This window comes from Actinia tenebrosa, unplaced genomic scaffold, assembly GCF_029948245.1.
Source record: "Actinia tenebrosa isolate PJP-AT-01 unplaced genomic scaffold, QUT_ActTen_1.0 PGA_scaffold4__44_contigs__length_22323623, whole genome shotgun sequence".
Classification (NCBI taxonomy): domain Eukaryota; kingdom Metazoa; phylum Cnidaria; class Anthozoa; order Actiniaria; family Actiniidae; genus Actinia; species Actinia tenebrosa.
The window spans coordinates 13,386,396-13,411,660 of record NW_028292581.1 but is presented as its reverse complement, the minus strand read 5'-3'; the positions used below and the strand labels follow the sequence as shown (position 1 = coordinate 13,411,660).

Sequence of the window (25,265 nt, the reverse complement as noted above, 5' to 3'; positions counted from 1 at the left end):
ATGAGAAACGAAAAGAAACCGAAAGAAAACAAATAAAGAAAAATTGAAAAAGAAAGAAGAGAGATCTAGAAACGAAAGAAAAACAAAATTAGGAACGAGTGTAGGAAAGATGAAGGTAAAATGCAATTTACTTTTAATGATTAATGTAAGCCTGAATAGAATATAATCAACTTAGAAATAAGGTCAGTTGCGATACACGAAAAATATTTCATTACCAATTCGTTGAATAAAACCGGTATTGGTTTTACAGAGGGAAGCTGTTTAAATACAGAACCTAGATAATTGTTATTTTGATTGATATTTATTTAACGGAGCACCTTCCTAAATAAACCCTCACCTAAATCGAATTAACTCTAGTTGTTAAGGTGTCAGATTGTATCTCTGATAAATAGAGGTGGTCCTCTGAAGAGCCCACTTAAGCACTATAAGCCACCGAGGGGTCGACTTCTGGCGTTAGGGTAAGATAACATACATATATCCTATTAAATTATATCTTATTTCATAAGAAGATATAACTAGCTAAAAACTAGTGTGAGCTGCGTCGGTGTTTCTAATGAAACAGTAATGATGAAAAGGTAAATTATACACCGTGAAAAGATGAAAAAACTTACTGACGTTTCGGACGCTAGTCCTCCGACGAAGGACTAGCATCCGAAACGTCAGTAAGTTTTTTCACATCTTTTCACGGTGTATAATTTACCTTTTCATCATTACTGTCTTATTTCATAAGTCATTTTCAATTTCTTGTTCTTAGTAAACGTATTTTACATTTGTTACCGGTTTTAGCAGTTGAAATTCGCTTTGATCTGGTAGAATTTCGTTTTGGAAGCGAGTTTGAAAAATGTAGTAAAGCGCCATCAAAAGAAAAATATAATGAAAAGGTTTTTTTGAAAAAAAACACACCTTTATTATGGAACAGACGCCCATGTTTGGTGACATGATACAAATTATTCTCGAAAATGAGCGTTTTTGAATAGCCCTTTCCCGAAATCGCTTGAATGACCACACGAAACAATGGTTTCAAGTCGAGGAAGAGCTTGGTAAAATACAGTAGATTTATGAACACATGATCAAGCTCAACCTCGACTTCGGGCCATGGTTTGTGGTCATTCAAGCAAAATCGGAAAAGTCACTTTTCTAGATACTCTCAATCGTTATCATGAAAACAATCAAAAACTAGAATTAATGAAGAAGTGACGAGCTTCGTTTCAAGGAGGCAGTGAGGCTGTTCTGTGCGACAAAGTACAGTGCCGCAACTTTGTGCTGGCCGCCTTTGTATCGGGCCCAACAGCTGGAAAAAGAGAGAGATGACTTGATGATGATGATGCACTTTATTTAACCAGGATATTCCATCATTTATACAACTGCTTTACATGAAAGTCGTGGAATAATAATACAGACTACTATTTAACACTTCTTGAGTGCTTACGGTGTTTCCTAATTGCTTTATCACTGAACGGAGCGCGGAAAACCCTGTCGTATAGCTACAATCCTGCAGAATGCCAGCCACAATGGCGGATTTGATCACGTGACCTCTTAATGCAAGTTGCCTATTGAGCTTATAGTTACTTACTTACCATCTTTCTTTTTTCGTACTTTTGCCTTACCTTTAGTAACGCCATCAAGCAAAACCATCATGGCTTTGTACTTTGTGACAGTTGTCATTCTTATGACGTAAGTATGCACTTTTTTCTAATGCTAATACTGGCGCATTATCAGTTAGTGACGATCAGCACTCTTTCTCTATTCTACAAAAAAGCCTTAAAATCCACTTTTATGCCAACTCGACCGAGGGTTTTTCTCAACCATGTAATAGCTTAATATTGCATGTCTAAGCTAAAGGAAAGCTATAGCTCATTCCAAGATCAAGAAGGCTATATTACTCATAAAGCAATAATGTTTTTGTTTTTTTACTGATGAGTGCAGGAAGCTAATAGAATTTCAAGGAGTCTTGGCAGGTTAGTTATACATATACTTATTTAAAAACCCAATGGACCTTTTTTGCTTGATCATAATAATGTCTCCAAAATATATTTTTACCATAACTTAGAAATTTCTCGCTGCGCTCGTGGTTTCACTTGAGTTTGGATCATTTTTGACGTCATTTCATGTTCGATTACGTTACAGATTTATAGAAAACTGACTTTGATTTGTTAATTAGACCGCTTGTCATTCTCTTGAGAACATATGTTCTCACGCACAACCCTTAAACAGAGGAATATCACTCTAGAGAAAAAAATTGCGACGTTTTATTTCATATATGCAGCGATATGCAGAAATTCTGATCCAACCAAGTATATAGTATATAACTATATCGGGTGCATTATGGGTAATATACCAGCGGGATTCAAAGCTAAGTACCAAAGCGTTGGCTGGCCTACCGAGTGTTGTTTATGAACAGCGCTAAAGTCAAGAGGCGGGAACTATGTGAGCATCAACTCAGTCAAATCTCAGTTGATGAACAGGCTGAATATAATTTCTAGATAAACAGAGGTTGTTCTTACTTAAGAGAGGCATATTCTTCCATTCTCCTCTGATAACTTAGTGATTCTTTGTGGTTACTTTTTCTTTTTTTTCTCTCTCTCTCTTTTGACTCAAGCTATTAAAAGCTTTGCTATTTTATGCAAAACAAGTTCACTCACGAGAGTGAAAGTTGGAATATTAATCATCATTGCACTAAAGCCGTTCGTATTAATCAAAATTGCGTAAAATAGACAGCGGTTCATATTGAAAATAACGCCCACTGTCGAGTCCTAGTCAGGGTGAAAATTCTTTTTCTGGTTGGAACAAGCGGAGTTTGTTTACAAAACGCCAGGCAACGCTTGGTTACTTACCTTTGAATCCCGCGAGTACATTACCCATAATGCACCCGATATACTTATATACTATATACTTGGTTGGATCAAAATTTCTGCATAATGCAAAAAGGTTGTAGCGTACATTTATAAATATATCTAATGAGATGCAGGATGTCAAATGAGATGCAGAACATAAAAAGTAATTTATTTGGTCTTATTTCTCTTCTATTATACAACAGAGACATAAGTATTGCTCAAGGTCAAGCTAAAAAAGTTTTTTCCACAAAATCTAGTGGCTCAGCAATCGTATTTAGGGATGTTTTACTTTCTGCATCTCATTTGATATTTTGCATCTCATTAGGTATCTGTATAAATGTACACTACAACCTTTCTGCAATCAAGCGTATATTTAACCCTTATTTACTGGGACCGAGGGAAACAGTATGTTTTGTGGTCCCAAGACCGCTGATGTTTCCCGAGGCGGAGTCAAGTGTCAAAGAGAACAATAAAGTCGCGAAGATTCCATGTTTAATCTGATGTTTCGTGAAAGAAAACGTGTGAATGAATTTTGCAAACGCGCGCTCAAATGTGTTGCTTTCTGGTTTCCGGTTTTTATATTTTTTCAATCACGTAACTTCCGGTTATTCCCCTCCCAGAATGGTCGCCAGGAAACAGTGGAATTTCTTCACGTTCACGTGACACACTCTCGACCAATAGAAATTGAGGAAAATTGAACTTTGACACTTGTTATATAATAAATATATATATCACTTTATTTAGCTTCAGAATGTAGCAGTTATACCGTCCTCAATCAAGCTGACCGAGCCAGAGATTATTCCGGAAAACATGTTCTCAAATGCGATAGGAACGATCTTACCAAGAAATGGTATCGCTTCTCTGGTGCTGCTGGATCCGCTCTACCAACCACTTGTGTTGATAAGAACCGATGTGGTACCCATGCTACAGGATGGATGCAAGGCGTGCATCCAACTCAAGCACAGGGGATCGTTACACGAAGAGTCTGTTATCACTGGAGCAACAACTGCTGTCACTGGAACAACAACATTCGTGTAAGGAACTGTGGTGGATTCTACGTGTACGAGCTGGATAAACCACCACACTGTCATCTGCGATACTGTGGCAGCGGTGGACCAGGTACTAAATTTATATTAACCAATTATTACATTGCCCGGGAGAAAGTTTCGTAGGAGATCTGCACCTGCAAATATTTTTCAACCATTTCTCGGCCCATCGTTCCAACTTATCTTTCAAAGAGCTTTCGAATACCCTCACCGAAATCCTAAAATTCTCAAGAAAAAAACGCGCCCTTGCATAGTAAAAATAAAATCATTTACTTGACAAAACACTTGAAATCACAGTGCTATACAAATATTACTGCTTTTTTTTTTGAATCAAGTAGGAGAGCACTTGCGATTCAGGTGATGAATATTGCACGGTGCATGAGACAAGAAATGATGCATAGTGAAATCAAGCGAGGTCCTGGCAATGCTCAACACAGCGGCATAAGAAGTTTGCACTTCATCTCGTTAGAATATGCATTTCTATTGCTTCTTCATAACAAAGTCATTGACCATTCTGTTAAACTTAATTTCAGCTCCAACAGTTCAACCACCAGCATCACAAGGTAAGGTATTTTATCTAGAGTATATATACAACCTTACATCATAATTACATTTACATCATCTGTATTTCGTTATTACAAAATTTGATTTAAAGAATAGTGATTGTCGTAAAAGCATTTACTTGGGCTTTTTAAAGAAATTAAGTCACCTATATAAACCGTGTAGAGTACAACAACTTATAGCAACATTGCAAGATAAATATCTCACTTCCGTTTAGAAGTTTATTGGGGTGATTCTATAAACCTTTTTGACCTTTTTTTTTTTTTTTTTTCAATTTCAAATAGAATGCAAAAGCTATACCGTACTCAACCAAGCCGACCGAGCAAAAGGATTCTCATCAAAAAGTGTTCTCAAATGTGATAGGAACGATCTTACCAAGAAATGGTATCGCTTCTCTGGTGCTGCTGGATCCGCTTTACCAACTACTTGTGTTGCTAAGAACCACTGTGGTACCCATGCTACAGGATGGATGCAAGGCGTTCATCCCACTCAAGCACAGGGGATCGTTACACGAAGAGTCTGTTATCACTGGAGCAACAACTGTTGTCACTGGAACAACAACATTCGTGTGAGGAACTGTGGTGGATTCTACGTGTACGAGCTTGATAAACCACCACACTGTCATCTGCGATACTGTGGCAGCGGTGGACCAGGTACTAAACTTATATTAACCAATTTTTATAATGCCCGGGAGAAAGTTTCGTAGGAGATCAGCTGCAAACATTTTAAAGTCATTTCTCGCCCCATCGCTCCAACTTATTTTTAAAGGAGCTTTCGAATACCCTCATCGAAATCCTAAAATTCTTTAAAAAAACACGACCTTGTACAGTGAAAATAAGATCATTTATTTGACAAAACACTTGAAATCACAATGCTATACAAATATTACTGCTTTTTTTTTGAATCAAGTAGGAGAGCACTTGCGATTCAGGTGATGAATATTGCACGGTGCATGAGACAAGAAATGATGCATAGTGAAATCAAGCGAGGTCCTGGCAATGCTCAACTCAGCGGCATAAGAAGTTTGCACTTCATCTCGTTAGAATATGCATTTCTATTGCTTCTTCATAACAAAGTCATTGACCATTCTGTTAAACTTAATTTCAGCTCCAACAGTTCAACCACCAGCATCACAAGGTAAGGTATTTTATCTAGAGTATATATACAACCTTACATCATAATTACATTTACATCATCTGTATTTCGTTATTACAAAATTTGATTTAAAGAATAGTGATTGTCGTAAAAGCATTTACTTGGGCTTTTTAAAGAAATTAAGTCACCTATATAAACCGTGTAGAGTACAACAACTTATAGCAACATTGCAAGATAAATATCTCACTTCCGTTTAGAAGTTTATTGGGGTGATTCTATAAACCTTTTTGACCTTTTTTTTTTTTTTTTTTTTCAATTTCAAATAGAATGCAAAAGCTATACCGTACTCAACCAAGCCGACCGAGCAAAAGGATTCTCATCAAAACATGTACTCAAATGTGATAGGAACGATCTTACCAAGAAATGGTATCGCTTCTCTGGTGCTGCTGGATCCGCTTTACCAACCACTTGTGTTGCTAAGAACCACTGTGGTACCCATGCTACAGGATGGATGCAAGGCGTTCATCCCACTCAAGCACAGGGGATCGTTACACGAAGAGTCTGTTATCACTGGAGCAACAACTGTTGTCACTGGAACAACAACATCCGTGTGAGGAACTGTGGTGGATTCTACGTGTATGAGCTGGATAAACCACCACACTGTCATCTGCGATACTGTGGCAGCGGTGGACCAGGTACTAAACTTATATTAACCAATTTTTATAATGCCCGGGAGAAAGTTTCGTAGGAGATCAGCTGCAAACAGTTTTGAGCCATTTCTCGCCCCATCGCTCCAACTTATCTTTAAGAAAGCTTTCGAATACCCTCATCGAAATCCTAAACTTCTCAAGAAAAAAGCCCGACCTTGTACAATGAAAATAAGATCATTTATTTGAGAAAACGCGAACGCGTAAAATCATAACACTATACAAATATTAATGCTTGTTTTGAAACGAATAGGAGAGCACTTTAGTTAAAATTTTTTAATTTCTGATTTTATTGTTTCTATTTGTTGGTTTTTAATTTCATATCCACACCTAATTATAATGAACCGCTTCATATTTTGCAGCTCCAAATCCTTGCCTCGCCAAGCCCTGCAAAAATAGCGGAAAATGCGTTCAGAATGGAAATGGATATACCTGCACTTGCGTTCAGGGATACACGGGCAAAAACTGCGAACAAGGTAAACTTTTATACTCGTTTTTTCGGGGGCAATGATTTACATAAAAAGGCATTTCTGCGAGCACATAATAAAATGAGCGAGATCAACAAGGGAATAAAAATTAATAATATGGGTTTCACCAAAGCAGCGTAGTTCAATAATCTTTAGGGGATCACTTTGTTGATTTCTGGTCAGAATCACATGTAGGAAGAGTTCGTAAACGTCTCTGCCTTACACCGAGGTTTTTTCTCTGTCACGTTGCCTTGACTTACATGATCCCAGAGGTTTCAGGGTTCAATCTGTAAGTAGGCCGTGCTTTGACTTAGATCAGCCCAGAGGTTGTTTCAGGGTTCGATCTGAGAGTTAGTCGTGCCCTGAATTAGATCAGCCCTGAGGTTGTTTAAGGGTTTGTTCTGTGAGTTAGCCGTGCCCTGACTTATATAAGTCCAAAGGTTGCTTCATGGTTTGATCTGTGAGGTAGCTGGGTTCTAACAGCTTATATCATCCCAGAGGTTGTTTTAAGGTGCAATCCATTGTCATTCAGAAGTTTAGCAATGCGCTTACTTAGTTCAGCCTAGAGTTTATTTCGATCAGAGTTGGACTGAAGTTGGCCGCACCCTGACTTACATTAGCCCCAGAGTTTGCTCCAGCTTTTGATCTGCTAGTTGGTCGTTAAAATACTACATTAAAAATAAATAAAAAATGAAAATTGAGTTGATATCTTACTTTTTTCAGATGTGAATGAATGTCTGAAAAGACCTTGTCAAAATGGCGGTTCCTGTAGGAATACTAAAGGAAGCTACACGTGCTCCTGTAGAACGGGATATCAGGGAAAGAACTGTGAACAAGGTACGTAGTCAATGGTTATTATAAAAAGGAAATAAATACTAATTTTGAGTTGATTGATATCTTACTCTTTTTAGATGTGAATGAATGTCTGAAAAGACCTTGTCAAAATGGCGGTTCCTGTAGGAATACTAAAGGAAGCTACACGTGCTCCTGTAGAACGGGATATCAGGGAAAGAACTGTGAACAAGGTACGTAGTCAGAGGTTATTATAAAAAGGAAATAGATACTAATTTTGAGTTGATTGATATCTTACTCTTTTCAGTTGTGAATGAATGTCTGAAAAGACCTTGTCAAAATGGCGGTTCCTGTAGGAATACCAAAGGAAGTTACACTTGCACCTGTAGAACAGGATATCAGGGAAAGAACTGTGAACAAGGTACGTAGTCAGAGGTTATTATAAAAAGGAAATAGATACTAATTTTGAGTTGATTGATATCTTACTCTTTTCAGTTGTGAATGAATGTCTGAAAAGACCTTGTCAAAATGGCGGTTCCTGTAGGAATACCAAAGGAAGTTACACTTGCACCTGTAGAACAGGATATCAGGGAAAGAACTGTGAACAAGGTACGTAGTCAGAGGTTATTATAAAGAAGAAATTAATGCTAATTTTGAGTTGATATCTTGCGCTTTTAAGATGTGAATGAATGTCTGAAAAACCCCTGCAGAAATGGCGGTTCCTGTAGGAATACCAAAGGAGGCTACACGTGCTCCTGTAGAACAGGATATCAGGGGAAGAACTGTGAACAAGGTAATCAAAGGGCTATAATTATAGATATATATTTATGAATAATATATTATTTATTCCTATTTTTGTGTTTTCTCGACTTACATGCCTCACACTTTGATAATTTTGACATACTCTTACTAAGTACGATAATGTTTATATACCTATACACTACTATACTTCCAGGCGAACTCGGAAAGCGCGCAATGCATAATTTTCTGACTTGAAAAAGAATCAATCCCTAACATGACCGCGCGCCTAAAGTCCTGGACAAAACATTGCCGTGAAAGACGCCATTTTGTTTTGTTTTGTTTTGTTTTGTTTGCTTCTCGAGGCGCGCAAAGGTCTATTGGGATTGATTCCTTTTCAGCGAACGCGATTAGCAATCTGATTGGCTAATCGATTTTCGTCAGAGCACCTGGTTGGTAAAAGTATGATAAAGTGTGAGGAATGTATATTTTATATACACTTAGGCTACTGACTATTTCATGGTCCTTTGTTTTCCTGGCCTCCCAGCGGTACAAAAGAATTGTGAAAATACAATAGAAAAAAGGGGACACATATACATAAATATATATCAATGAATGTCAATTTTTTAGCGATCCGGTCTATATATATATATATATATATTGTAGCATACATTTGTACAAATACCTAATGAGATGCAAGACAAGACATCACATGAGATGCAGTGCGTAAAACATGCTTAAATACGATTGCATAGCCACTACATTTTGTGGAAAACACTTTTTTAACTTGACTTCGTGCAATACTTATGTCTCCGATGTAATAGAAGATAATGAAGAACAAATAAGTTACTTTTTAAGTTTTGCATCTCATTTTATATCTTGCATCTCATTAGATATATGTATAAATGTATACTACAACCTTTTTGCAATCAAGTGTATATACATTAATTGATTGAAGCTTATATCATTTATGTTATGTAATATATAATATAACTTCTTTTTTCTTTCTTCAGTTTCAGGATGTAGCGGATATACCGTACTCAACCAAGCTGACCGAGCAAAAGGATTTTCCTCAAAACATGTACTCAAATGTGATAGGAACGATCTTACCAAGAAATGGTATCGCTTCTCTGGTGCTGCTGGATCCGCTTTACCAACCACTTGTGTTGCTAAGAACCACTGTGGTACCCATGCTCCTGGATGGATGCAAGGCGTGCATCCCACTCAAGCACAGGGGATCGTTACACGAAGAGTCTGTTATCACTGGAGCAACAACTGTTGTCACTGGAAAAACAACATCCGTGTGAGGAACTGTGGTGGATTCTACGTGTACGAGCTGGATAAACCACCACACTGTCATCTGCGATACTGTGGCAGCGCTGGACCAGGTATGCATGATGCATTACAACACAAATTGATAAACATGATTTCTTTCGTCGAATTGTTTAAATTGGGATGAATACGAGTGAATAAACTGGACGTTTCGGACGTTAGTCCTTCGTAGTAGTAGAAGAAGGACTAAATTTAGAAACTTCAGCATAGTTAAAAGCTTTCTTACACGGTGTTTGTGCCCTTCTTATTCACTTATATACTGACAATTAAATACAATGTTAGATTCCATTACAAATTACATCGTGGGCAAAGCAGATTCCTTTTCACTTGACAAATTTGATTCCATTTCACTGGACAAACATGATGCCATTGACACTTGACAAATCAGATGCCATTTCACTTGACAAATTATTATTCCATTGACACTTGACAACTATTAGATTCTATTACACTGGGCACTAAGAAAATATACGGGAAGTGGTATTATACTGAGTTTTTTTGAATGTTGAAAGAAACAGCTTTACATTCTCTAACTTAATGGTGATACCTTCGAGTGTTAACCAACCAACTGATTCCTTCTTATATTGCATGCTGTATTTCAATTGGTCTTTTTATCATTTTATCTCATGCGAATGGTGGCTAAACACTGACCACTATTTGCAGTCAGTAAGAACGAAAACTATTCAAAACTTGTGATTCATGAACATTCTGCATGAGACAAGAAATGATGCAAAGTGAAATCAAGCGAGGTCCAGGCAATGCTCAACACAGCGGCATAAGAAATTTGCACTTCATCTCGTTAGAATATGCATTTCTATTGCTTCTTCATAACAAAGTCATTGACCATTCTGTTAAACTTAATTTCAGCTCCAACAGTTCAACCACCAGCATCACAAGGTAAGGTATTTTATCTAAAGCAGATATAAAACCTTACATCATAATTACATTTACATAATCTGTATTTCGTTATTAAAAGATTAAAAGAAAGATTTATAGAACATTTTAGGACATAATCTTCAATTGTAGCTATGATGTATAAAATCTTTCATAAACAGGCACCAAACCATCTACAAAGCCTGCTTGAAATGACATCTGATATTCATAGCTACAATTAGAGAGGAAGCGAGTTTGATTTTCAGCCTTCCATGCCAAAAACCAATTTTATGAAACGCTCCTTCTCCTACCATGGTGCTATTGCCTGGAATGAGGTGCCCAACGAAATGCGAGGAGCTCGATACTTTGGAATCCTTCAATAGAGCTCTGCAGCAAAAAACATGCAATAGCACCCTTAAATAATTAGTTCTATAAATGAACATGTTTATTTTACATTTTTACATGTAATTAGGATACATTATTAGCATATAGGTAGATAGCATATATAATTATATATTGTTACATATATAAAAAGATAGTTTTATATTCTTTATTTGTATTTATTGCTTAAATTCCAGCACGGCTCGCCTGAAAAGCAGTGTTACTGAGTCGTTTACCGTGGATAAATAAAGTTAATTCATTCATTCATTCATTCACTGATAGAATGGTGATTGGCGTAAAACCATTTACTTGTTGCATTTCTTTAAGAACTAAAAGTTAAAGATTAATCCGCGTGTAGAGTACGACAACTTAAGGAACACTGCAAGATGAAAATCTCACTTCCGTTTAGACTTTTGTTGAGGTGATTTCTACTGAACCGGCTTCCACCATTTTGACCTTTTTGACCTTTTTTTTTATTATTATTTCAAATAGAATGCAAAAGCTATACCGTACTCAACCAAGCTGACCGAGCAAAAGGATTTTCCTCAAAACATGTACTCAAATGTGATAGGAACGATCTTACCAAGAAATGGTATTGATTCTTTGGTGCTGCTGGATCCGCTTTACCAACCACTTGCGTTGACAAGAACCACTGTGGTACCCATGCTCCTGGATGGATGCAAGGCGTTCATCCCACTCAAGCACAGGGGATCGTTACACGAAGAGTCTGTTATCACTGGAGCAATAACTGCTGTCACTGGAAAAACAACATCCGTGTGAGGAACTGTGGTGGATTCTACGTGTACGAGCTGGATAAACCACCACACTGTCATCTGCGATACTGTGGCAGCGCTGGACCAGGTATGCATGATGCATTACAACACAAATTGATAAACATGATTTCTTTCGTCGAATTGTTTAAATTGGGATGAATACGAGTGAATAAACTGGACGTTTCGGACGTTAGTCCTTCGTAGTAGTAGAAGAAGGACTAAATTTAGAAACTTCAGCATAGTTAAAAGCTTTCTTACACGGTGTTTGTGCCCTTCTTATTCACTTATATACTGACAATTAAATACAATGTTAGATTCCATTACAAATTACATCGTGGGCAAAGCAGATTCCTTTTCACTTGACAAATTTGATTCCATTTCACTGGACAAACATGATGCCATTGACACTTGACAAATCAGATGCCATTTCACTTGACAAATTATTATTCCATTGACACTTGACAACTATTAGATTCTATTACACTGGGCACTAAGAAAATATACGGGAAGTGGTATTATACTGAGTTTTTTTGAATGTTGAAAGAAACAGCTTTACATTCTCTAACTTAATGGTGATACCTTCGAGTGTTAACCAACCAACTGATTCCTTCTTATATTGCATGCTGTATTTCAATTGGTCTTTTTATCATTTTATCTCATGCGAATGGTGGCTAAACACTGACCACTATTTGCAGTCAGTAAGAACGAAAACTATTCAAAACTTGTGATTCATGAACATTCTGCATGAGACAAGAAATGATGCAAAGTGAAATCAAGCGAGGTCCAGGCAATGCTCAACACAGCGGCATAAGAAATTTGCACTTCATCTCGTTAGAATATGCATTTCTATTGCTTCTTCATAACAAAGTCATTGACCATTCTGTTAAACTTAATTTCAGCTCCAACAGTTCAACCACCAGCATCACAAGGTAAGGCATTTTATCTAAAGCAGATATAAAACCTTACATCATAATTACATTTACATAATCTGTATTTCGTTATTAAAAGATTAAAAGAAAGATTTATAGAACATTTTAGGACATAATCTTCAATTGTAGCTATGATGTATAAAATCTTTCATAAACAGGCACCAAACCATCTACAAAGCCTGCTTGAAATGACATCTGATATTCATAGCTACAATTAGAGAGGAAGCGAGTTTGATTTTCAGCCTTCCATGCCAAAAACCAATTTTATGAAACGCTCCTTCTCCTACCATGGTGCTATTGCCTGGAATGAGGTGCCCAACGAAATGCGAGGAGCTCGATACTTTGGAATCCTTCAATAGAGCTCTGCAGCAAAAAACATGCAATAGCACCCTTAAATAATTAGTTCTATAAATGAACATGTTTATTTTACATTTTTACATGTAATTAGGATACATTATTAGCATATAGGTAGATAGCATATATAATTATATATTGTTACATATATAAAAAGATAGTTTTATATTCTTTATTTGTATTTATTGCTTAAATTCCAGCACGGCTCGCCTGAAAAGCAGTGTTACTGAGTCGTTTACCGTGGATAAATAAAGTTAATTCATTCATTCATTCATTCACTGATAGAATGGTGATTGGCGTAAAACCATTTACTTGTTGCATTTCTTTAAGAACTAAAAGTTAAAGATTAATCCGCGTGTAGAGTACGACAACTTAAGGAACACTGCAAGATGAAAATCTCACTTCCGTTTAGACTTTTGTTGAGGTGATTTCTACTGAACCGGCTTCCACCATTTTGACCTTTTTGACCTTTTTTTTTATTATTATTTCAAATAGAATGCAAAAGCTATACCGTACTCAACCAAGCTGACCGAGCAAAAGGATTTTCCTCAAAACATGTACTCGAATGTGATAGGAATGATCTTACCAAGAAATGGTATCGCTTCTCTGGTGCTGCTGGATCCGCTTTACCAACCACTTGTGTTGCTAAGAACCACTGTGGTACCCATGCTACAGGATGGATGCAAGGTGTTCATCCCACTCAAGAACAGGGGATCGTTACACGAAGAGTCTGTTATCACTGGAGCAACAACTGTTGTCACTGGAAAAACAACATTCGCGTAAAGAACTGTGGTGGATTCTACGTGTACGAGCTGGATAAACCACCACACTGTCATCTGAGATACTGTGGCAGCGCTGGACCAGGTATTAAAGTTACCTATATAGAAAAATAATAGGTTTTTTTGCCGTGAAATACCTGTTGCTGTTTGATGTGTCGGCAAGTTCAATCTGATTGAATTCAATCCAATTTACTCTTCTCAATTGTCTTTAATGATAGGCTAACATGGGAATACAAAAGAAATACCACAAACTCTATCGAGAAAAGGGTGATTTTTTTAGTATTGCATGATTCTCTAGAAGTGTCTATTGCAGCGAGCAATGTAATTTTTTTGCACTAAAAATACCTGGATTTGAGTTTCAATTGTCTTCATGAGAGACACTTATCTCATTGATACATTAACTCGGGAGCTGATTTTAATGCATTCTTATCCTGATTACTTTTTTTTTTATTATTAATGTTTTAGCACCTACAGTTCAACCTCCAGTTCCACAAGGTATGACGTAATGTCTTTCATACATACGGACCCCAATTTCTAGAGCCCAAGCATGCACATTTGATAAAGAGAACGATTCAGCCATATACTATATAAGCTGTAGGAATTTGTAGATAAATTGGATCACCGTAAAAAGCTTTGTGAAACTGACGTTTCGGACGTTAGTCCCTCTGTCGGAGTAAGTGACTTACTCCGACGAAGGACTAACATCCGAAACGTCAGTTTCACAAAGCTATTTAAGGTGATGCAATTTATCTACAAGTTCCTACTGTTTTATTCAGAAACACCGACGCAGTCCACGCTAGTTCTACTAGTTATCACTACTATACAAGCTGTTCACTTGTCATTTTCTGTTTCTTGTTTGTCATTTTGTTGGCTTTTTTTGTTAGTTTTGTGTTGTTGTTATTGTTGTTTTGTGTGTTCATTAGTTTTAGTTCTTGTAACATTCCGACAGTATATAACAAACTGGCCTTTTATGTTCGTTGTAATAATTCGTTCCTTTTATTACAACAGAATGTAGAAGCTACGCGGTACTCAAAGAGGGTGACCGGGCACAAGGATTCATTTCCAAACATGTACTAAAATGTGATAAAGACCGTTTTACCAAGAAATGGTATCGTTTTAGCGGCGCTGCTGGCTCAGCCATGGCTTCGTCTTGCGTGTCCAAAAATCGCTGTGGTACCCATGCTTCTGGATGGATGGAAGGATCGCATCCTTCTCAAGCAGAAGGAATCGTAAGCCGAAGGGTTTGCTTTTCGTGGAGCGGCAAATGCTGCCACTGGAATACCAACATACGAGTCAGGAACTGTGGAGCATTTTATGTGTATGAACTTGATAAGACACCTTTCTGCCATTTGCGTTATTGTGGCAATGGTGGACCAGGTTTGTAGACAGATTATATTCGTATAATTTATAATTAATCATAACACAATTGAGTTTCATATTCCTGTAGACTACTAACAAAGTGTCCCAAAGCTAAGGGTGAAGTTAAACAACTCAAGTATTGAAATCAGTTTTGAAATCGCAAAGCTTTTAAACTGATACGAGTTTAAGACCTACAGCATTTATAATCCCCCCCCCCCCCCCCCCCCCCCCCCCCCAAAAAAAAGCTTTAACTTTCGGCACCAAGAATGAATTAATTCATGCGGGATTCCTGTAGATTTGGCGGGGAAATGTTCCTTTCCCCCAATATGATGGAGACCTCGCTACGCCCCTCATCATGAATATATGTATAAAAATTGAAAAAAGTATACATATGCTATTGTTTCCTTGAATAAAATAATGCTTTCCCATTTCAGCACCAACAACAGCTCCACCAATTCCTACAACAGGTGAGCACTTTAGATAAGATTCTTTAATTTCTGGTTTTGTTGGTTCGATTTGTTGTCGTTTTTTGTTTGTTTGTATGTTTTTTATTTGCATTATTTGTTGCTTTTGTTGTTTTTTGGCTTTGATGCTTTCGCAGTCAGACATTATACGGATTATACGGATAAAACGCGTAGATTTTTTAAAAACATGACGTTCCGGCTATAACTAGTGATGGCCTTCATGAAAATGATGATGAAAATGTGTGAAGCGCCTTAGCTCTACCTGGACCAGACTCATTAAGAAAGAACACTAGTCAGTGACGTTGGCCGTCTTTGCCATGACAACCCGACCAGAGAACAATAGACATGTCACTCTTTTATTGCTTCATTTCCCATTGCCTCTTCCCACGCTTTGTCTACATATACGCGTTTCACACATTTTCATTATCATTCTGATGAAGTTATAGCCGAGGCGAAATGTTCTTAAAAAGTCTACGCGTTTTATCCGTAATCTTATAAATTTAATTGTTTGTTTTTAATTTTATATTCATCCTTGATTACAATGAACCTTTTCATCTTTCCCAGTTCCAAACCCTTGTCTCGCTAATCCTTGCAAAAATGGCGGGAATTGCGTTCAGAATGGAAATGGCTACACCTGCAAGTGTGTTCAGGGATACACGGGGAAAAATTGCGATCAAGGTAAACTTTCTATGTTTATTTACCCTTCTGGATATAATGGATAATCCTTAGTGATTTCAGCGACTAGATAATAAGATGGAAGAGCTCAATGAACTAAAGTAGTACTAAATGGCATATCGATGGCGGTGTAGTGGTAGTGCACTCGTCTCTCATCTCCAGTGTGGTATCGATTCCTTGATTCGGTATCACATGTTTTACCCGGGTTTCCGGGTTTTCTCAATATACAGCAGTGGTTAAATTCCAATTTGATCTGAGAGTTAGCCTTTTCCTCTCAGTCCTCTCGGTAGGTCTGTGAGTTAGTTGTGTCCTGCCTTAGATCAGCCCAGAAGTTGTTTCAGGGTATCCATAAATTGAAAAAGTTAAATCTTAAATTCCTCCTGGTTGGGTCATTTCGTGGAGCATTGTACGTGTGTGGGAGGTCCTAAAACAACTGAAGATAAAGTGCTCGCTTTGTAATTGCCTGTATATATTTTTTCTATCTAGTGGCTCGGATGACTCCGGCTTTAAATGACTGTCCCGTCTTTTTGCACTTTCTATCATCATCACTAACTAGTATCGGGGGGACGTCAAATAACCACTAAGGACGTAAATAGATCCTTACCGTGATCAACTTTGCTTTAAACAGATGTCAATGAATGTTTAAAAAGTCCATGCAGAAATGGTGCAACGTGCACCAACACCAATGGCGGATACAGATGTCAATGCACTTCTGCTTTTAAAGGAAAGAATTGTGATATAGGTAAGTATTACATAACTACTAGATATAAACAGCGCATTCCAAGGCTATACACGAGATGAATTAATTGTAAAAGGTCAAAAGTGGTTTTGTCTCTATATTAACATTGAGCAAGAGGACAATAATAACTACCAGTTTATGCTTTCAAATGTTCTGTAAAGAACGAAATTTAGAAGATTGACGTTTTTAAATGACGTACGGGAAGCACGGGTAGCGTAGCAGTCAGAGCGCTCGCCTATCATCAATGCGACACGAGTTCGAGTCCCGGGGCCGGGTTCGGTGGTGTTGTACGTGAGCAGAGTTTCTAGTTGGTTCTCTCCTGTGCTTCGAGGATTTGTCTCCGGTTTCTCCGGTTTTCCTCCCTCCGCAAAATCAACTCCTAAATTTCCAATTTGATCACGGAACTATGGCCACAGGTTTATTAGTGCTATTAAGTGCTATCCTTGTGAAAAAGGACGTTTTTTTTACATGTAATGTTCAATTCTTCTAGATGTTGATGAATGCCGCAGAATGCCTTGTCAAAATGGTGGATCTTGCCAAAATAGGCCAGGAAGCTACTTCTGCTTTTGTCCTGTGGGATTCATTGGAAAAAATTGCGAAACAGGTTTAATTCTTACTACTTAAAATGTTTAAATATTTAAAATAAATAACAACAAATGATGTAATATTTAAAAATAATGTATGGAATTAGAAGAAATAATAATTGCAGTACTGAAATAATTTGGTTATTAAACATATTGTCCCAACTGTGGTCGGTACATCATATAAATCTAGGTTTTTATCTATGCTTTTTTTTTAACCACTTAAGCACACGTTTACTACTTATATTATTAATGATGATGATGAGGATATTTATAAATATACCACATCAAAATATGATTTCTATTTATTCAGACATAAACGAATGTTCAAGAAACCCATGTCAAAATGGTGGTTCCTGTAAGAACACCAATGGAGGTTACTCGTGTTCCTGTAGATCAGGATATCAAGGAAAGAACTGCGAACAAGGTAGTCAACGTGCTTTTAAAAAACATGTATAAAATAAAAATAAAAAACTAATATTGAGGTGACATCTCACTATTTTCAGATGTGAATGAATGTCTGAAAAGACCTTGTCAAAATGGCGGTTCCTGTAGGAATACCAAAGGAAGCTACGCGTGCTCCTGTAGAATGGGATATCAAGGAAAGAACTGTGAACAAGGTACGTAGTCAATGGTTATTATAAAAAGGAAATAGATACTAATTTTGAGTTGATTGATATCTTACTCTTTTCAGATGTGAATGAATGTCTGAAAAGACCTTGTCAAAATGGCGGTTCCTGTAGGAATACCAAAGGAAGCTACACGTGCTCCTGTAGAACGGGATATCACGGAAAGAACTGTGAACGAGGTACAGTCAACGGACTTTTAAAAACATGTATAAAAATAATAACAAAATACTAATATTGGGGTGATATCTAACACTTTTCAGATGTGAATGAATGTCTGAAAAACCCCTGCCAAAATGGCGGTTCCTGTAAGAATACCAATGGCGGTTACACGTGCACCTGTAGACCAGAATACCAGGGAAAGAACTGTGAACTAGGTACAGTTAACAGACTTTTAAAAACATATATAGAAATAAAAATAACATACTAATATTGAGGTGACATCTCACTATTTTCAGATGTTAATGAATGTCTGAAAAACCCCTGTCAAAATGGTGGTTCTTGTAAAAATACCAATGGTGGTTACACATGCACCTGTAGACCAGAATACCAGGGAAAGAACTGTGAACTAGGTAAACAAATTGCTTTTTTAAACGTATACAAGGAAAGAAAATATTAATTGTGTTACACTATGTTACACTTTTCAGATGTGAATGAATGTCTGAAAAACCCCTGTCAAAATCGTGGTTCCTGTAAAAATACCAATGGAGGTTACACATGCACCTGTAGAACTGGATACCAGGGAAAGAACTGTGAACAAGGTAGCCAACAGTGTCTTATTATTAATTTCTTAAGTGTTGGTAAAAAATTACTAAAGTAAAGGGCTTTTTAATATAACTGCAAACCAGGGAACCAACCGTGTGTATGTTTTTGAAAACGTAATTGATTTTTAAAAACATTCCATTGTTATGTAGTTTTCGCATTAAACTTTTTTTTTTCCAGATGTGGATGAATGTGTTAAAAGCCCATGTCGAAATGGTGGCTCCTGCCTCAATAAACCTGGTAGCTACTCTTGCGAATGTAGGCCAGGATTTCAAGGAAAGAACTGCGAAAAAGGCAATTAGAACATTATTATTTCTTTATTTTCGTTAGTTTACAATTGCTCATTATCCATCTCTGATATATCTAGGCCCCTTCTCACAATTATTGTGAAAACAGAAAAGAAATTTCGATGGCAGTTGTGACATTTCATTTGTATTTCTGTGATAGCCTCGCATCCAAGATAATTTTGAGAAAGGCTCATTTTCCAAACTTTTTTTTCCAGATATCGATGAGTGTCTCAGAAATCCGTGTCAAAACGGTGGCACCTGTAGCAATACAAATGGTAGCTACAAATGTACCTGTACTATCGGTTTCGAAGGAAAAGACTGTGAGAAAGGCAAGTTAACATATGTATAGTTATCAGTTATTCCACGAAGCGTTGTGGACGTGTTGTCTATAATCTCAAGCACGACGAGAGTGAGTGGAAAAATGTTTTTCATTATATGGACAATCACTGAATCGCTTCCAAAAAAGCATGTCGATAGCTGCACGAATGGAATTCAACCATGTTGTGGTTTCGTAAAGTAGAAATTTCTATATAAAAATATTTCTTAAAAGATAGACTTTCTTTCCAACAAATACTTTTAAGCCATTATTGGCCAGTCCATCGGTGCGTTTTATTTTTTATTGGGGGGGGGGGGGGGGGGTGGATTTCCCACTTAGTATTGTAAATCGGTCGGAGGACATTTTGAATTTTCTCTACTAATGGTACATGTGAGCTGATAGCCTAGTAGTACAGTAGCCAATCAAAGCGCGCTATTGCTCATATCCAGTCGTTATTTATATAATAAGCGAAATTATATGATACATATCAATAGTTTGTGAATTCCTTCTTCAGATGTTAATGAGTGTCTCAAAGATCCTTGTCAAAATGGTGGTACTTGTAGCAACACTAACGGTGGATACAGCTGCGCCTGTGTTAATGGTTTCCGAGGAGTTCACTGCGAAGATGGTATTCTAGATTTTAATATTTTCAAACGTTTAAAAAAAAAACGTTTCAAAAGTATGCATAGTACTAGGGGTGGTTTACGATGCCAAGGTATCGTTCTCTCGCCAAAGTATGTCAGTAAATAGAGGTCGTGTTTATAGAAAATTCGAGAGTTATGGAGGATACATGGCCCTGAAGGCTTCTGACTTTAAATCCTACAGTGTATGGATAAAAATATTATTATTATTATTATAAATCGTTAGAAAGAGGGGCATTTCATAACACAATAAACAGTCTAGCACTAACTATATATGAATTGTACCCTTAGATATAGATGAGTGCATTTCTGGTAACCCCTGCAACAATGGAGCAACATGTACAAACAAAGTTGGAGGATACACTTGTGCCTGTATGGCTGGATTTACTGGAAAAGATTGTGATCAGGGTAATGCTATAAAAATAGAATAAAAGGTGTTGATAAGGGACCGTTCATTTGCTATCGGGGATAAAGAGAGTAGGCTAACCAAAAACAAAAAATCTCAATCACACAGTACTGGTATTAGGATACGAAAAATAACAATTTGCTCAAAAAAATTTGGTTTTGAAATTTCGTAACTTTAAACTTTTGTCTTTCATATGTTAGTGAAACTTCTTGCAATTTTTGATTGGAAAAGCCAAAAAATTGAGACAAATCGAAATGGTGTCTTTATCAAGGCCGGAAATGTCCCGTCGCTTGCAATAAGGTTGAGTCAAAATGCTCCTTTGTCCTTGTAAAAAGATCCTACATTTCGATCGTCCAGAGATATAAAACAGATATCAAAAATCTGGGACACCCTTTTTGAGCTTAAAATGTACGTGTCCGTTAACGTTTTCATTGAGGCATGGTTAAATTTCGCCTCGAGGACAATAATGTGAACAACAATTAAAAAAATCGTATTTTGAAGATTTCTTCATAAACTATGTTTACTCAGCTTTCAGAAAATGTATACTTTGTTTGTGTTATACTATAAAGCCAGCGCGTTATTGCAGTCAGTTTGCGCTCATAGTGGTCGTAAACGTATCCTAATACCTTAAAATAAACAGAATGGAAAACAAGGAATGGGTCATGTTTATGTAACAACGGGTAGGGGGTTACATTTCCAATATTTTTTATCAAACGAAACCAATCCTCCCTTTTTAATGAAAAATGGCAATTCCCTAATCCAAATACCCCACTAAAACCATTTCTTGTACTATCCTACTGATATAGTCCTTATTCAAGGACAAAAGCTCCGGGTAGTTATCTTTCTTTCTTTTATATATATATATATATATATATATATATATATATATATATATATATATATAACCCTAACCCTAACCCTAAAACTTTGACACTTTAACGATATATATACATATATGTGTATCCCCCTTTTTTCTATTGTCTTACCTGGATTTTCAAGGAAAGACAATAGGAAAAAGGGGATACATATATATGTATATATGTCGCTAAATTGTCAAAGTTTTAGCGATTTGGTGTATATATATATATATTATTTTATTGTAAAGAGTTTAAAGTTTTAAACCGTTTTCTAAATCTCACTATCTGTACAGATCATCATGACTTTACGTATTTTACATCTCGTATTTAGAGTACAAAACTGAACATTGTCTAGTTTCAAATACATGGAAGAAGTGCTTCTTCAGAAAAGCTGTAATAAAGAATATCAATTCAGCTTCATCTTTACTTTTACTCATCAATTACGAGGAAACCCTTTTTTTCTTTCAGATGTCAACGAGTGTGCTATCAATCCATGTCAAAATGGTGGTAAATGTATTAATACACCAGGAAGCTACAACTGTCATTGTCTAGATGAGTTTACCGGCAAACATTGCGAATCAGGTAGGACATCATGATCATGGGACTTAATAATGGCGAAGAATAAGGAAGTAATAGAAACGTACTAGAAATGTACTAGACGGTCGTAAGAGATTATGTGTTTTGTTTATTATTATTATTATTATTAATATTATTATTATTATTAATATTATTATTATTATTAATATTATTATTATTATTAATATTATTATTATTATTAATATTATTATTATTATTAATATTATTATTATTATTAATATTATTATTATTAATATTATTATTATTATTAATATTATTATTTTTTTTTTTTTTTTTTTTTTTTTTTTTTTTTTTTTTTTATTGTTATTGTTATTAGTCCCCTTCACAGTTCCATGCGCCATCTTGAAAGTTAACCGTATCTGTGCAGCAACGGCTAATTTCTTGCAATGATAGGAGAAAGCATGTATCTATAATATTGCATGGTCACCGCCGTTGCTGCCACGATGCACAGACAAAGTTAAGGTTACCTTTTAAGATGTCACATTAAGTGTGAAGGGTCATATCGAGGATAGTCGTTCTCTTACGAGAGCTTTTAAAATTAAATACGGTATAGTGTTCCATGATTGTTAAAATCAATAGAACTCCATATTTCAATACCGTAGCAGGATTTTATATTATAATGCTATTGAGGATTCCCATGTCGGCAGCCCTTAACTAGATTGCAAAATTCAATTGTGTCTTCGATCGTATTGTTCTCGCCATCAAACATGGCTACTATCATGTGGTCATGGAAAGACCACTATCATCAGAAGATCATAGGTAATATTCCCAATACAGCTAACTGTAAAACATTTTAAATAGCAGTTCAAAGGATTTTTCAGAATAGTAGAGCTGTGTCTTACGATAGTGGTTACAAAAAAAGCTTTGACTTATACTATAAAATCAGTCGGCGATTTCATGAAAGTTGTACTAAAATCCTCTTTCTCAAATTGTAACTCTGTTCACTCTGTCTGACTGTCTGACTGTTTTGAACATAATATCAACCCTTATTTTGCCTCTTTTTCTTTTAGAACCAAGCAAACCAACAGAGAGTAAGCACTTTGTATATTAAATTATTAATGTTGCTTTATCGATCTTATTTCAATTGGACGTTTGCATGATGGCGTCTTTGACCTCTTCTACCAGACTCCCTCGCACACTTGCTTTTGTTCAGTTAATTAACATCAATTGTCTTACTATTCTCATGAGGGAATACAAATTTAAATAAGAAAGAAAATTCGCGAAGCAGTATAGTAGTGGGAGTTAAGTGACGACATCATGCAACCGTCCTATTATATTGTGTTGCTTTATTCTTTACTGGATATGACGCAATGCTAACTTTTCTTATTTTATTTATTCTTTTTTTATTTTATTTTTACTTTTCATTCATCGTTACTTTCTTTTCTTTCTTTTGCATCTGTTTAGAACCCGGACAAGGTACGTTTAACAATCCGTTAATAAAATTGTCGATAAACCATGGGCATCGTTTACGATTGCTTGCATTCGTCTTGCGTCGTATGACTGATATTTATAAGCATTATTTCATTTATTCAATAAATAAAAATGCTAATAGCATTTAAAACGTTTGCGTTTTAAGACTAAGAAGAAAGATTTTAGCCTTTTTTTTTTCATAACTTATGAATAATATAAAAGACAAATGATTTTTTTGTAAGATAAAACGACTTACAACTTTAAACTTTCTTTCAAATGTTTTTACTTTCTAACCCTAATTTTCATGGTTTTTTGCTTAGCTGATTATAGTAGTGTAGGATGCTACAAAGATCATGGAGGAGATGACCGACCATTCCCTACACTTGTTGCGAACCTCAGACCAGGAATAGATTGGAATGACATTAAAACCTCTGTTATAGACAAGTGTGCCAATGCTGTTCAAGCTTTGGGGTATGTATCACAAACCATCTAACTAACCTAAGGGGTTTTAATTTATTAGCACATGGGGGTAGGCAAAATCACACTGAAAGCTTTACAAACATCACCCAAACCCCCTCCATGGTAGAGACAACAATTGCATAATCCCCCTTTCATCATCCTGCAATAGTTCTCTTAGCTTCTCAATATGTGATGGCCCCCCAAACCACTTTCTGGAAAAAACGTCCCCCCTACAGTTTTGACCCCCCCCCCCCCCCCCCCCCTCTCCCCCCTTTCCCCCCATCCCCCATTTGCTAACAAATGAAGGCCCCCTTACTAACTTAGCACTACGATAACAGATAAGTCATGTGTGCAAGCAATGTTGTTAAGGCTTTGGAGAATGTCTCTCTAATCATCCAGACAATTTTGAGATGTGTACCAACCATATATGTAATCCAACGTTTATCTAATTTCAATTTCAACCGGTATGTTCGAATTCAACGTTATCTGTACCCTAGGACAGCGTCTGGTGTGAATAAAGTCAAGGCAAGGCTAACTTACAGTCCGAAACCTGAAACACTACCTTAGGCTATCTTTGAGTCAGGGGGCACGGCTAACTCACAGCTCGAAGATACATGAATATGGATACAATTCAAACAAAGAATCTTATTATCAAGGAAATTATACATAGTCTGAAATGGGAAAACATTATGCCTAATTATAAACCAAAAATGTCTGTTAAAAGCTGTATTTTAGGTGTCTATCTCAACATGCTCTTGTTTGCTTGTGTTTTCTTTAATGTTATTCTATCTATTTATTTTTCTCAACTGCAGATACAAATACTTTGGCATCCAGTTCTACGGTGAATGTTGGAGTGGCCCTGACGCCAGCGTACAGTATGACAAACATGGGACACAGGGTTCGGAATGCTACGTCGGTGTTGGTGCTGCAGGTTCGAACTTTGTATACCAACTAGACTAGAAAGAAAGGTTTTGTCTCGGATTAATTCTTTAGAGTCGATAGACCATGTGTATCTTTGTTTTGAAGTCTAATAAATGAATGTGAAAAATACGAATTTGAGAGTTTTAATGGTATTTTATTTTAATTAAACTATATTATTTTAATTAAAATAACAGTTGTTTCTACAGCTAGCAGGAGTGGCTCTTCTTCCACTTCATGCAATTGGAATTTGAAGTTGATTTTTGTTGAAGGAGGAAAACTGTAGAACCTAGAGACAAAACCCTAGAAGCACAGGAGGGAACCAAGTATCAACTTTACTCACATATGACATTTTCAAAATTATTTTTAAATATTCAAAGTTTTTTTTAAATTCAATCATAAAGCTTTTCTCTGTAGCACTAGCTGTCAAGCGATGGCAGGCATGGCATGATGCACAACAATTGAGTCTTTGCCCCATGGGAAACATAATTTTTTCTCATGTAAATC

The 25,265-nt window shown here is 36.4% G+C and overlaps 1 protein-coding gene across 1 annotated transcript; it reads left to right on the top strand.

Moving 5' to 3' along the window:
* Positions 1 to 377: 377 nt before the first annotated feature.
* Positions 378 to 24,894, top strand: LOC116290411 (uncharacterized). Its single transcript, XM_089036802.1, has 41 exons — positions 378 to 458; positions 1,614 to 1,674; positions 1,927 to 1,958; positions 3,579 to 3,953; positions 4,414 to 4,443; positions 4,726 to 5,094; positions 5,549 to 5,578; positions 5,863 to 6,231; positions 6,606 to 6,719; positions 7,434 to 7,547; positions 7,622 to 7,735; positions 7,810 to 7,923; positions 7,998 to 8,111; positions 8,182 to 8,295; positions 9,254 to 9,628; positions 10,440 to 10,469; positions 11,319 to 11,418; positions 11,461 to 11,687; positions 12,499 to 12,528; positions 13,378 to 13,746; positions 14,127 to 14,156; positions 14,670 to 15,038; positions 15,455 to 15,487; positions 16,049 to 16,162; positions 16,788 to 16,901; positions 17,389 to 17,502; positions 17,793 to 17,906; positions 17,986 to 18,099; positions 18,174 to 18,287; positions 18,369 to 18,482; positions 18,564 to 18,677; positions 18,753 to 18,866; positions 19,048 to 19,161; positions 19,370 to 19,483; positions 19,985 to 20,098; positions 20,403 to 20,519; positions 21,843 to 21,956; positions 22,982 to 23,002; positions 23,376 to 23,387; positions 23,702 to 23,852; positions 24,653 to 24,894. The coding sequence occupies exons 2-41, from the start codon at positions 1,637 to 1,639 to the stop codon at positions 24,798 to 24,800; spliced, it is 5,421 nt and encodes a 1,806-aa protein (XP_088892928.1). The 5' UTR covers positions 378 to 458; positions 1,614 to 1,636; the 3' UTR covers positions 24,801 to 24,894.
* The last annotated feature ends 371 nt before the right edge of the window (positions 24,895 to 25,265 follow it).